The 14,512-nt window shown below is 30.7% G+C and overlaps 1 protein-coding gene and 1 pseudogene across 1 annotated transcript; both read right to left on the minus strand.

The window, feature by feature from the left end:
• Positions 1 to 307: 307 nt before the first annotated feature.
• LOC139501157 (uncharacterized) lies at positions 308 to 9,830 on the minus strand (the record flags this gene model as incomplete). Its single annotated transcript, XM_071290148.1, is given in 6 exon segments — positions 308 to 2,095; positions 3,779 to 3,822; positions 4,303 to 4,354; positions 6,585 to 6,852; positions 8,318 to 8,616; positions 9,552 to 9,830. Coding segments are annotated over 6 exon segments (2,216 nt in total), but the record flags the coding sequence as incomplete, so codon positions are not given.
• A 2,886-nt stretch (positions 9,831 to 12,716) lies between these two features.
• LOC139500423 (uncharacterized) overlaps positions 12,717 to 14,512 on the minus strand; it is a 4,248-nt pseudogene continuing 2,452 nt past the window's right edge.

A 14,512-nucleotide genomic window follows, 5' to 3' on the forward strand; every position in this document is an offset into this window, starting at 1 on the left:
TTTTAAATATCCTGTTTCAATCAAAAGAAAGAGAAAATATCTTTGCTCCAAGGGGATACTAATGTAAATGAATATTATTTTTCCATTTTAATTTAACTGTACTTAAAAAAAAAATATGTGCCGCTTTTGCATTTCGGTTCTATACGTAGCAAGTCAAGCAAACCGCTACTATAAATTATGCTGTAATATGAAGCTGCACGAAATAAAACAAAGTACGACGTTATTTATACAATGCATGAAAAATAACGTCAAAATAACGTTACCAAAACTAACACCAACACCGTACGCGACGTCAATATGGTAATGATTATAATATATATAATAATAATAATAATTGATTGCAATCGAAAGGCTTTGATATCAAGGTCATTTTGCAGGTTTCACAAAAACTTAACATTATCATGATTAAAAAATTAGATTTAATTAAAAATAAACATTGGGTGCACACTTAACAACGATTGTATACAACAAACACATTTTTAAATATTGTATTTTTCATTTGCGCCAATTTTGAAAATTTCTTTTTTTCATTTGTGCCAATTTTAAAAATATTGTATTTTTCATTTGCGCCAATTATTAATATTTTTCATTTGCGCCAATTATTAATATTTCATTTACAATTCTGTACAACTTATTAATAATTTCTCAGTACTTGTGTTTACTTGTGAATTGGCAAAAATGAAAATAAAAAATTGACGCAAATAAAGTGCAGTTTGGTGTACATGCTAAACACCAAATTGAACTGCTTGCAGTGACAGAAATTGTTGTTTTCTCTAAATGCCCATTACTATCCAGATCTTTTATCTTTCTTTTGCACATTTCTATCTAAATGACAACAAAGCACCATGAGGAAATTCACTGCAGTTAATGGAATTACCAGTGCTATCCTCTACCTTTAAAAGACGCCTTGACCTTTGTATCAACTCAACAAGAGTCTGTCTCCATACAAAAATAGTTTTACACCATATAAACTTTTCTATTTCTTCAACTTGAACTTTAGCCTGAGAACAAAAATGTTCAAATATAACACTTGCTGCTTTATGATCATCCTGGTCTTCACGAAGAGACATCACACGATCTCTTCGTTGTAGCAGGAAATCTGAGAACACAAGTTTGTCATCAAATTGAGAACCAAAGACAAACGACTTTTTCATCCATTTTAAATTACTGTAATCATTGGTTACAAAGATTAAGTAGTAGAGTACTTGATTAAATTTATCTATAACTTCAAAATTCAAGGCAAACTTTGTTTTAGCTTTGTGTTTTAACCTTTCTGTGTAAATTTCATTTAAGTTCTTTCCTTCATTAATTTGTTCATCAAATAATTCCTTACTTAAGTCAAACAATCGGGTAACATGTGATAACCCAACCACTGTTTTCCTAAATCTATATACAAAACTAGACATAAAGTTAATAAAAACTGACTTTCTTGGTCCTATGAACTTTTCAACTGTCTTCATTGGTATTTGTGAATATCCATATGGATCTATAAAAGTTATCATGCATTCCCCTTCTTTTAGGTCTGGTGGATCTAATTTTTCAAATTTATCATTTTTGATACAAACAAAGATTGGGAAATCTTCATTTTGACTTGAAATTTCTAATTCCATGATTCTATTTTTTCTTTTCTTTACTTCTTTAATGTTAATATCTATGTTATAAAATATTAATGTCAGCTTTATATTGTTGACAAGTGTCTCGAAATATTTTTTTCCATTCTCAACAAAGCAAAACCTTATTGAATAATGCCTCAATTCACTGTAACAAGTGCGTTTCAAATTATCTACACTTAAAACACAGGGATTATACACATTTGATAATTGTTTCACAGAAACAAAATATTCTATTGCAACTCTCAATGCTATTACTGGTGACCCATACATCTCTTTATTTGTAGAGCTTCCCTCATTAGAGTTTACAGGAGACCAGTCATTCGAATAACGACTCCCTTCACCAGCAAATACATCATACACATGCCTAACTAGACCAGCATCTTGTGTTTCAGCTATGAACTGCTCTAGGAATTTCATATACATATATCTCTTGATGAAACCATGGGGTGTATCTTTTTCAAAAAATTCTGCCTTTCTATTTCCTGTAAAGGACAACAAAATCAGTGGGATTATCTCTAAACACAGTGATGTTACTTTTATAAAAAAAAATTGGATTTTTAATTTTCAATATTTTTTTTAAAGTGTTGTGAGCCCATTTCAATCATGACAATAACACTGCTCAAAATTTGTAGTCTTCTATATATTTGTCTGGAGTATTTTGGTGATAAGGTTTGTGAGTACTTTTCCCCTTGCAAGGTGGGAACTCTAACAACACTTTACAGTGCAAAACATTATGACAAAAACATGTACAAACATTGCTGACAGTTAAAATAGGTAATGATGAAAGAAATCCAGTTAACTGAACTCCGAATACAGATGTTTCAATAGTAAATTGTCGTATATAACAATAGTATTGTAAAATCTCTACCATTATTTAGATAGTATAAATGAAAACCTGTAGAATATTGTTAAACAAACAGACTTTGACAAAACATTAAATATCATTGCCAGAATAGATGATTTTGATTTGGCCAGCATTAACAAAGAAATAGAAGGTAACTAAAAAAGAAAAATATAAATAATGCAATTTTCAATGTAATTAAATTTTCCAAGGGCATAACTCTTTTAAAATAATTGAAGCTCGCCCAAAACAATATAGATAAAGTCCTATGATATAGGTATAAAAGAATATAACATACGAGAAAATTCACATTGCAACTTTCCATATAATCTGTGTTTCCAAGGGGCACAACATTTTTAAACAAGAATGTGTCCTCAGTACACGGAGGCCCCCACTCACACTATCATTTTCTATGTTCAGTGGACCGTGAAATTGGGGGCAAAACTATTATTTGGCATTAAAATTAGAAAGATCATATCATAAGGAACATAGGTACTAAGTTTCAAGTTGATTGGACTTAAACTTCATCAAAAACTACCTTGACCAAAAATGTTAACCTGAAGCCGGACGAACGGACATACGGACAAAAGAACAGACAGACAAACGGATGTACAGACCAGAAAACATAAAGCCCCTCTACTATCGTAGGTGGGGCATAAAAAATATGATTCACATCGATTTTTTAACTGATCCATGAAATTGCTAATATGAACCCTTGATATAGTTCATAAAGTTCTCGCAAGAATTAAGATAATGATTATTGATCGTTTTTAATTTTTGATCTCGTCCAAGATATTGCTGATATTGCTGATGTATGATTCATACAAATCTGGCTAGACCTGTAAACACTAGTGTGCTAACGAGATCAGATAGATGACTGGAATTTATTTTTCCACTCAACGCATTGCACAGTTGACAAAATTATTCAGACTTAAATGACAAAGTTGAAAGAAGGTTTTAATGATCCAAAGGAGAATTTAAAATGTGAACAAGAGGCTTCTTGGATCTGAATTAAATTGTGTATACCTTGCATGTTTTCAAAAATATAATACAATGCAATGAAATATTTCTGATTCTTTTCTTAATCATTATGGTTATTTATAGTTTTTCTTTATTCCACTATAGGTTTTTTATTGGCAAAAAGATTCAAAAATAAGAAACACGTTTTTTTTTATAACAAATTGACGTATACTTTTATCTTAGTGCATTGATATTTGCATATCTGGTGAAAACTTCAATATCCCATTAGCAAGCTTAAAACTGGACTTTGTTCATCAAGGAAAAAATATTACAATACCAATTAACATGATCAAAGAAGTCTTACCTTTCATTTTTATCTGTTCTTTACTTGTTTTTGTTGTTGATGACCTGAAACAATTGGCAGAATAACTAGTTAAGAATATTATCAATAAACCACAGAAAATAGATTACAGACTTAACAATGAATCAGTCATCACTTGCTGCATCCATCATATTGTCAATGTCATGGTTACTTCTGTAAAGTCATGGATTTCAGTCGTTGTGTTATATCCCTAAAGTCCCTGGAGTCACAGAATAATTAGAACCTTATATCATGTAAATATAAGCATTGTTTATTTAATGACGCATTATAGTCTGCATGGGTGTAGCACAGGTTTGGTACTGACAATCCTCTGACTACATTTGAATAAACAATGCTTATATTTACATAATATATAAAGCTTCTACAAAAACAAGACAGTACGAGATTTGTATGAGCAAGATTTATTCCTCAAAAGTCAGATAACGGTAAACTTCAAGAAGTATATTTATATGTTTTTTTTTATTAAAGAGTACAACATTTTCAATGTTTTTTTACAAACAACTTACATTTCATTGAGCTTGTGTGTTGGTTTAGGTTCCTGATTTATCGAAAACTCATCTGCAAGTAAAAACGAAAGATACAAATCATTTATTTATTGCAGGGTTATGTAATTTTATAAATTCGTATAATACAAATAGCAAACATTTTACTCTTAACTTAGTTGATTGAATACAACAACACAAATGTGTTGTGTGCAATTTCTATCTTTTTTTTTATCCAACAAGGAAATGAATTTTGAATTTCAGTTAGTCTGCACTGGAAAATTTAGTCTAAAGTGTCATTTAACAAAAAATAATTTGTAAGGGTTCTGCGGAACCCAGTGTCTCGCCTACTTTTGCTGTAACTCCCAGGCTCAACAAAAATGAGGAAAACAATCAATAAAAATATCCTCTTGATACTATCTTTTGATTGTAAGAAGCTTCTGTCCAAGTTTGGTAAAAATTTCAGGATAGTTTATGAATCGAATAAATGTTTAAAACTTTAACTGCAGACTGTATGTAATGTTAACTGGAAGAAAAACTAAGTCCATTTATAAATAAAATACAGATACACAGGTACCAAATATTAACAAAATTTCCTTTCTAGATACTAGCTTTTGATCATAAACAAGCTTCTGTCCAAGTTTGGTACAAATTTAAAATAGTATAAGAAAGTCATTAAATTTTTTAAAAATTTAACCACAGAGTGAATGTGTTGTTTCCTGACAGAAAACCCCCAAGTCCATTTAAAAGAATACAGAATTTAAAAGTACAATACGGAAAAAAATTATTTATTCTTTTACAAAATTTACTTCTGGATACTATGATCTTATGATCATAAACAAGCTTCTGTCCAAGTTTGGTACAAACCCAGGATCGTTAATATACAATTATTGACTTTTGATGAGGTTGAACCAATGATTAATCAACCCCAGAGATGTGATATTCACCAAGGCCAACGGCCGAGGTGAATATCACATCTCTGGGGTTGATAAATCATTGTATCAACTGATATCAAAAGTCAACAATTGCTTTATTATATGACTCTTTAGTACTCAGTGTCATTATAATATTTTTAGATTGTGAAATATATCCTTGGTTAGATGGTATTTAGGTAGATTTTTCTCTCGTTAATAAGATTTAAATGTCCTCACACTAGAATCTGTTGATCGGCGAGTATTTTTAGAATCCTTTTCTATCAAAATCTTCTTAATTTCCTCATTATTTAACGATGAAAAGCGTTTTTCAGTAGCTACTTCTGCTGCTCCAGCCATACTTTGTTGCCGGAAACATGTAACTGTCGTCTGTGAGATCGAAACGATTTTATGTCGAGAGCACTGATTGGTTGTTATTTATTCGGTCGTTCAATTAAAAACCATTTTATTTATACATCCCTTAAATAGCTAACAAGAATTCCCTGTTTCTATATTTAGGTACACGGATGCTGTTCCAAATCTTATATTAACCTCTCGTGATTTTTGCTGCGGTGGATATAATGTTTTATCAAAGAGGATTTGCTATGCTTTTAGCCAATGAGAAAACAGAAAAATTATAGTCATATAATAAAGAAAGTTATTAAAATTTAAAAAACTTTAACCACAGAGTGAATGTAACTAATGTTTCCCCGCAGAAAAAACTAAGTCCATTTATAAATAAAATACAGAAAAAATGGAATTTCATTTTTACAAAATTTACTTCTGAATACTATCTTATGATCATAAACAAGCTTATGTCCAAGTTTGGTAGAAATCCAGTATAGTTTAAGAAAGTTATTAAATTTTCAAAAACTTTAGCCACAGAGTGAATATTTGTGGACGACGCCGACGAGGGAATGTAGGAATCCTTAGTCTCGCTTTTTTGACTAAAGTTGAAGGCTCGACAAAAAATCAAATTAAAAGCTTGCCACTATACACTGTATTGTATATGCAAAACATAAAGTATCTTATAATGTAATCAATCTTAATTATGTTTATTTATATTGCCATTGTGTTATTTGTACAGTTACATTACATTGATCTTTATAGTCAATGACCATATATTGATTGCACTTTTTATGACGTTTACAAATCGTTTTTTTAAGAGTTTATCTTATAATGTCAATGAAGAGTACAGATCTTTTAATTTCATTTGCGTCAATATATATTCCTAGTTGGATGTTTTGAACTAAAAAAAAGACCAAAAATAAACACATTTGAAACAGTTGTAAGAGACTAAGAACTCATTGCCTCAAAATATAAATTTTATTCATATACTTGGCTGGAAAAGGATAGTAATGCTCAGAAAAAAAGAAATAAACTTTATATCCATACCTTTTTTGTGTAAAGACACATAATGGCACTCAAAAATATGACCAAGAACCAATGGTTCCCCACTAGGCTGCTCACTACCCTTTATTAAGGAAAATCTGTCTTTTATATCATCAGAACTTGGAGTACTTAGTAATATTTTGATATCATGTCTTAACATTCTTGCCATAGCAACTACAGCAACATGGTCAGCCCATTGTCCATCTTTTTCCATACCATCGCAGTATTCATCAATGTCACCAACAAAATCCGTTATTTCAATATCTGTCCCCTTCAATTAAAATAAAATTATGATAAAATGAAATATATAAAATTCTTTTACAACTAGCAAACTTTGTTGTTTTTCTAATAAACTGTTTGTGAATAATGACTTTGATAGATCTCTAAACAGTCAATTGAGAAGAAAAAAAGTATTTTCATTTAAGTATAGTGCCATATCATTTATGAGACATCATAACCATATTAATTTTCATTGTGATCAATTTTCAAATTAGAAAAAAATGTCTCTGCAATGTACAGGATTTTCATTGTGTGTATTTAACTTTAATCACACATGGCTTAGAAACGTATTGACATGGTTTGTGCATGATAAAATCACCACATTTTGAACCTTATCAAAGCCATGCAATCTTTTCTATGTGTTTATTGTTTGTCTTTGTTTGTGTTTTCAAGCAGACATCTGGTGTCATTATTTTTAGAATACATAAACTTATATGAACAGGGTTTCACTGTGAAATGAATACAAATACAGCTATTGTATTTTGTTCTTAAATTTGTACTGAAATCAGGTAGTTATATATGTTTCTAGTTTTTTTTCTTTTTCTAATCATTTGGAGCCTTTTATAGCTGACTTTACGGTATGGGTTTTACCCACTTTTGAAAGCTGTACAGTGACCTATATTTGTTAACTTCTGTGTCAATTGTTCTATTGTAAAGAGTTTTCTAATTGGCAATCATTCCACAGCTTCTTATCTTTTTATATCCAAAGATTGATCTAGATTTTATATGAGAATATTTAAAGAAGCTTATATGCTGATACTTATTATTACATAGTAAATAACATGAAAGAAAATATTATCAATCTTCTAAATTTTCATCAACAATTTTTATTTATTAGATACATGCTATTTTAGAATCTTCAATATTATAGTAAGTTTAGAATAGAAGAGGGACGAAAGATACCAAAGGGACAGTCAAACTCGTAAATCTAAAACAAACTGACAACGCCATGGCTAAAAATGAAAAAGACGAACAGAAAAACAATAGTACACATGACACAACATAGAAAACTCAAGAATAAACAACACAAACCCCACCATAAACTAGGGGTGATCTCAGGTGCTTTGGAAGGGTAAGCAGATCCTGCTCCACATTTGGCACCCGTCGTGTTGCTTATGTGATTACAAATCCGGTAAATAGTCTAATTTGGTAGGTCAAATTCATGAAAGGGAAGGGGATTGTAGTTACGACATAAGGAACATATCCGATATCATTTGTGAAACGTTATTCCATAACGGTCAACCAACTCGAGATGGCGTCCGAAATTTTTTCGAAGGGATGATTTCAACTTCACCATTTGGAACTCTTGGTTTAATAGCTTCCTTGTAAGCAGTAACCCTCTATCAAGAAAATCATGATAGGAAATGCAAGCACAGGAATATCGTATCAATTGGGAGATATACACTTATGTTAAGGAAAAGCAAACGCCACTTCTGATCATTATTACATAATTTTACCTGAATAGTTCTGTTGTTTCTTATAAAGTCTGTAACTCTCTGTCTTAGGTACTGTGGATCAATTCTATCAAGTTTAAAATGGTGTTGGAGATTCAGTATCTCAATTTGGCTGCTGACAGCTGCAAAGAAACAGTTTCCATCTTTTCTTGGGTTTCCTCTAATTTCCAAGTTATGTTCTGAACAATGGCGACATAATCTTTCCTCTGAGTCGCTCTCTTTTGACTTATCAGTATGTAACCTTTCCTCTGAGTCTATCTCTTTGACTTCATCAGTTAGTAAACATTCCTCTGAGTTTCTTTCTGTTGAAACAATACTTAAAAACTTTTAATCTTGATAGTCAAAATGTTAGACAAAGCATTATGCTTCATTTGTTTCAAATCAAATACTACAAAGTATTTTCTAAAAATATTCAAAACCAAATTTCACCATTCTTAATCTTTCCAGTATTGGATGCGTTCTCCCAAGATTCTTTAAACTTAAAATTTTACAGCAATTAAAAGTTGTTGACTAAGATTTTTTTTTATATATAACTATTTTCTGTGACTGTATCTTACATTAATATGTAGGATCCTTTACTATAGATAATTTAGCTGATCTGTAACAATAACATCTTCATGCCTTATATATCATGTACTGTAGTACGCCGCTAGATTAAAACTGACAAGAAAAGGTAACACACGGCCAGCGAAAGCTCTTTTTGTAGAGCCCAGGTGGTCGAGTGGTCTAGCAGGACGGCTGCAGTGCAGGCGATTTGGTGTCACGATATCACAGTAGCATGGGTTCGAATCCCGGCGAGGGAAGAACCAAAAATTTGCCAAAGCAAATTTACAGATCTAACATTGTTGGGTTGATGTTTAGACGAGTTGTGTATATATATATATCAGTCTAAAGATTTGCAAATGGTACTGATAAATGGTGTTATTAAACGTAAATGTTGTTATTAAATTGTGTTGACAAATATTTCGGCTCAACAAATGGCCTTCTTCTTGTGTCACAAGTTTAACAATACTGATACATAATGTATAAGGTGTGAAAATAGATCAGAAATAATACAGGTAAGTTTTGGTCAATTGATTTTAATCCAAAATCCTGAATATAATAATACTAAATCTTTGATATTCTTTGATGTGGTAAAACAAAAAGCTGAACACAAATGTTAAAACATCTAAACATCTATGACTTGATCCTTGATTATATAAACGTTGAAATGTATCTAAGTTTGTCATGAAAGTACCTTGATTATTTTCCAACTGTTTTAGGCTACTAACTAAAGACATTGACAATCTTGAACGGTCTTCTTCTTTTCCATAGACAACCAACTTGTCAGTTTTGTGCCAAAGAACAGAAACAGTTCTATCTTTAGATTTGTAACTGTTTGTGTCACTTGTTTCATTATGTTTGACAAAAATTAAATTTTTTTTTATAATGTCCCTAACCATTTCCATGGAATCATTTTCTGAAGGTTTGATAGTAACAGTAGATTTTGTAATTGTTAAAAACTTTGAAATATCGTCTGGACCTGAAATAAACATCAGTGTACAACACACAATCAAAACAAATACAAAGCAATTTCTGAAATCATTAAATAATTAATAACCTTCAAAATATTAAAAGTTTTGAACATATCTGATTCGTGCTTTTTTTCCATAAAATTAATGTTCTCTTTTAGAAAATAATAGATTGGCACTGATTTTCAAACTTGTGTGATACCTTGTGTATATAAAGCTATGATATAAACATAAAAGTAATTGTACACATCAGAGATCTCATAAGGCAATTATTCATATTATTAACATTTCCAAGGGGCATTATGATAACTCTTAACACAATGACGAAAAGCCTATAATTCGGTGGTTATTGTCTGTTGCTGTATATCTCATTTATTTTTCGTTTTTTACATAAATAAGACTGCTTATATAAAAAAAAGAAGATGTGGTATGATTTCCAATGAGACAACCGTCCACAAGAGACCAAAATAACACAGAAATTTACAACTATAGTTCACTGTATGGCCTTCAACAATGATCAAAGCCAATTCCACATAGTAAGCTATAAAAGGTCCCGATATGACAATGTAAGACAATTCAAACAAGAAAACTACCTACTCATTTATATAAAAAAATGATAGAAAAACAAAGATTTAACACATAAATAAACAACAACCACTAATTACAAGCTCCTGACTTGGGACAGGCACATATACATACATAATGTGGCAAGGTTAAACTTGTTAGCACAGTGGGATCACAACCCTCCCCTAACCTGGGACAGTGGTATAACAGTACAACATAAGAACGAACTATAAAAATCAGTTGAACAAGGCTTAACTCATTAAATGGACAAAAATACAGGTAGATGTGGCCAGGTACTTGAATATTCCGACAACAAAAGACACAAGGAGCCGATCTGGGAGTACCTGCAGTTATCTGACAGCTAGTTCAAAGCCACTAACAACTCATCAAAAAATCATGCATCTTAGTTTAAATTATCAATCCGTACACATCCAACATCCAAAGGATTTAGTGTAAAGATATCATATTAAACAGTCTTTAGTGTTCTAAAGTTTTTAACTTTCTGTCTTCGATAGCTTACTATGTGGTACAGGTTTTGCTCCTTGCTGAAGGACTATTTGTTTACTTCTACATCAGTTGGTCTCCAACAGAGTGCTCTTATTGGCACCATTTTTTTTTATATATATTAACAGTATTCAGCAGAATTGCTAAGTTACAGAAAATCTAGTCTTGCTAAATACAACTTACCATTTTTTTTCTTTACTTGTCTTTTTTTATTTTTTAGTTGAGGTATTTTGTATAACTTTTCATCATTACATGAATTTTCATGTTTAGGAAGTGGGATCTTTCCTGCATATGCTGATTTCAGTCCATACATCATCTTTTATTTCTTTAAAAAAAAAATTCATGACATAAATATCTGTTTATCTCGTACAAAGGAGTAGTTATATATAAGTTCACGAAAGGTGAATATATAGAGAATATTATATGGCATTATCAATATCGCATCTGTATCAACCTGAGACACCAATATAATCCCAAGAGCTCTGCTTGAGGGATGATATTGGTTGAGGGTTGATACGGTGTGTGATATTGAAAATGCCATATCATATACACTTTATTATATACTTCAAACAAATGGCATTTCAGTAATTTTGATTGTTTGTATAGAATGTAAACTGTTGTCAGTTCATATATTTTATTGAATTTTTATTAAGTTTTTATCTGTTGTTATAATATAACCTACCGTTTCAAATATTAAGCGCCAACAAGATAAATCAATTGAGTCCATCTCCTTCAATTTTGATATATGAATGATTGATTGTAGATGATTAAAGTCTCGCACTCTTGGCTTTATCGTGGCAGCTATTTTTTTAATGGTGGAGAAGGCCTGATCCTTTTTGAATGTTAATATATCATAATTTGCTTGTAATAGTTCAATACTTATAATATTTAGCTGCAATACAACACAGATACTCAGATGAGTAAGGTCTTCTTGGGTGTGGTACCTATAACTGCAACGATATTGATTTTATACCCTGTTTATTTAAGGATCTGTAGATCTAATGATCTCAGACATCATACATTTACCGTTTACGGCCAGGATAAGTAACCAGCATTTGTATTCTTCATAGTATATATCAAGTATATGTACCATTTGACAAACTACTGTATGCTAGGAGCATTGGAATTTTGAAGTGACAGTCTTGTTGGATTTTTGGAACATCATTAAAACCTCTTTTCCTTTATTTTTTAAGAATAAAACAGAGTACACGTTTTTAATATTCTGTTGCATCTTGAAAACATGCCAAAAACCGCTGTTTTCTGACACCAATACCTCAATGTACATTTGATACAAGTATAAGACCCATTAAGTGTTGAAGTGTGTAAATTTCAATATATTAACACATGTATACATGTAATCACTGTATCATTCTGTTGACTGTGCAGAAATTAGTACATGTACTTTATCATTGATTTTAATTAAATATTTTTTTACTTCATAGGTTTTTCATCATGAATATTCATGAAATATTTGCCACTGAAGGTTTAGATAGCAACTTAAAACAAATACTGAATATGTGTAAATATTGATTCTTTGACATGTATGAGTGAACTAAAAAACAAAAGGACTTAATCATACAAATGGAAATGATGAAACATGTATTCTTTTTTTCCTTCTCAACTGCTGAATGGACATTGAAAAAATTGTAACCTTTTTAACATCACATCCTTCATGTAATACGCTTGAGTCAACAGACATAAATGAAGCATCAGTTTAATGTGTTTTTCATCAATTAAACAAAACAACAATCAATATGAACATATTAAGTTTAGACTTATAAATGTATGTATCAATATTCCAACCAACGTTTGTATGTACATATTTATTCACTGTCCAAGTCACTCTCAATCAATCTAACCCTTCTTTTTCTTTTGTTTCCACAGTTTTCTTTGTTTTCATAATCACTCATCGGAAGCTTATCAAACTGCAAAACTTCATTACCATTTATTGTTGCACCTGACAGTACATTTTGTGGAATATATTTAATCAAAGGTGCAATACCAATATCTTGTACGTGCATATTTGACGTGGCTAATACATTTTTTTCACTGATTTCATTTGTCTCAAAATTTTGAATTGTTTTTAATGTTTGTTCAACAATCTCTTGTGAAGCACTAACTAGAACGTCATCATCATTATCATTAGGAATACTGTATTCCACAGTAGCTTTAGTGGTTTTATTTTGATAGGTTGATATAGATGTAGATGAAGCAGTTGCCGGTTTGCCTGCATAATTGGTTAATATGGACGACATTTCTTTTTGTTGTTGTTCTGAAGCTGAACTGTAGCTATTTATAGAGTTAACATTTTTGTGGCCAGATAATTGCATTACAACTGTATTTTGAACACCAGCATGCACAAGTGATGTTATCCCTGTCTTCTTGGCACTATGATTGACTTTCCTACCAGTGATTCCAGCTTCCTTGCACATTTTCTTTACAATTGAACTAATAGTATTTTTCCCCATTGCGTGGTTAATAAACCATTTATCAAATAGATGACCTGGCAACTCCGATATAAAATGGAGATTCTGATTTTAGCATTTCTGCTGGACGTTTGTCTTTAAACACCTTGTATGCCTGCACAGGACACCTGGGATTTTCTATAAAAGATATAAATAAAATAAAATATAAATGTGAGGCCCAGTTTATGTTTAAGATAATTCAATGTGAATTTATTTGTCTTTATAAAGATTACATAATGTAATCTTCATAAACACAATGAAGTTAACATTGTTATCATGTAATAAAGACAATGAATGATATTTCAATTTGTTTTTATTATATCATTATGCATGTTTAATTTAAAAGTCAATATTTATCATTCCATTCACAAGTTTAGTTAACCAAAAGTTTTCTTGGCAGTTATAGGTTTAGAGATAGTTTGAGTGTGTTGTTCATATATTTAACTGTTTTTAGTTATGTGTGTTTTTATTTTTTTATGTATAAAAGAGTCATGACAAATTGTAAGAATGACGCAATCTCTTCTTTAAAAAGTCTTGTTTTGTTTTGATAACATCTAAAGTTTTATTTTTGAACAAAACAGTAGAAATCAGCATGCAAACATTAAGTTGATTGCCATTTTTCTAATTAATTGGATAAAAGCAATTAACTTGGAAAATAGTCACTCAGTGAGTGTTTTAAACTGTGTAGTTTTATCATAAATTTTATTATATTTATTACCTGGATCAGCAAACATTTTAGGCTGGAATGGTCGGCTATCATTTGATTGGCCAGTTCTGGTTTTTGTTACACGTTCAGTATACAGCAAAAACTCTTCTCCAGTGCTGTTCTGCTTTAACTCAATATCTCCCCATCTCAACTCAATATGCTCTAGACGAGTTCTCATACCAAAGTGAAGAGTATTGTTCAAAAACATAGTGTGAACAAGTGCTCTTGGATTTGCTAAAAAAAGAAAATATTAAATATTTAATTTATAGATATATTTGATTGATTATTAGTTGCTTAATGTCGAAGCAGCAAATACTTAATGCATATTTACGATGAATGATATATTTATATCTTTATAAATTTGATAAATAATACACTTAATAATTGAATTTGTGACCCATCCGATAAGACCCTGAATATCAAATATTACATATTTAAGGTCATGTAT

This window comes from Mytilus edulis, chromosome 13 (assembly GCF_963676685.1).
Source record: "Mytilus edulis chromosome 13, xbMytEdul2.2, whole genome shotgun sequence".
Lineage (NCBI taxonomy): Eukaryota > Metazoa > Mollusca > Bivalvia > Mytilida > Mytilidae > Mytilus > Mytilus edulis.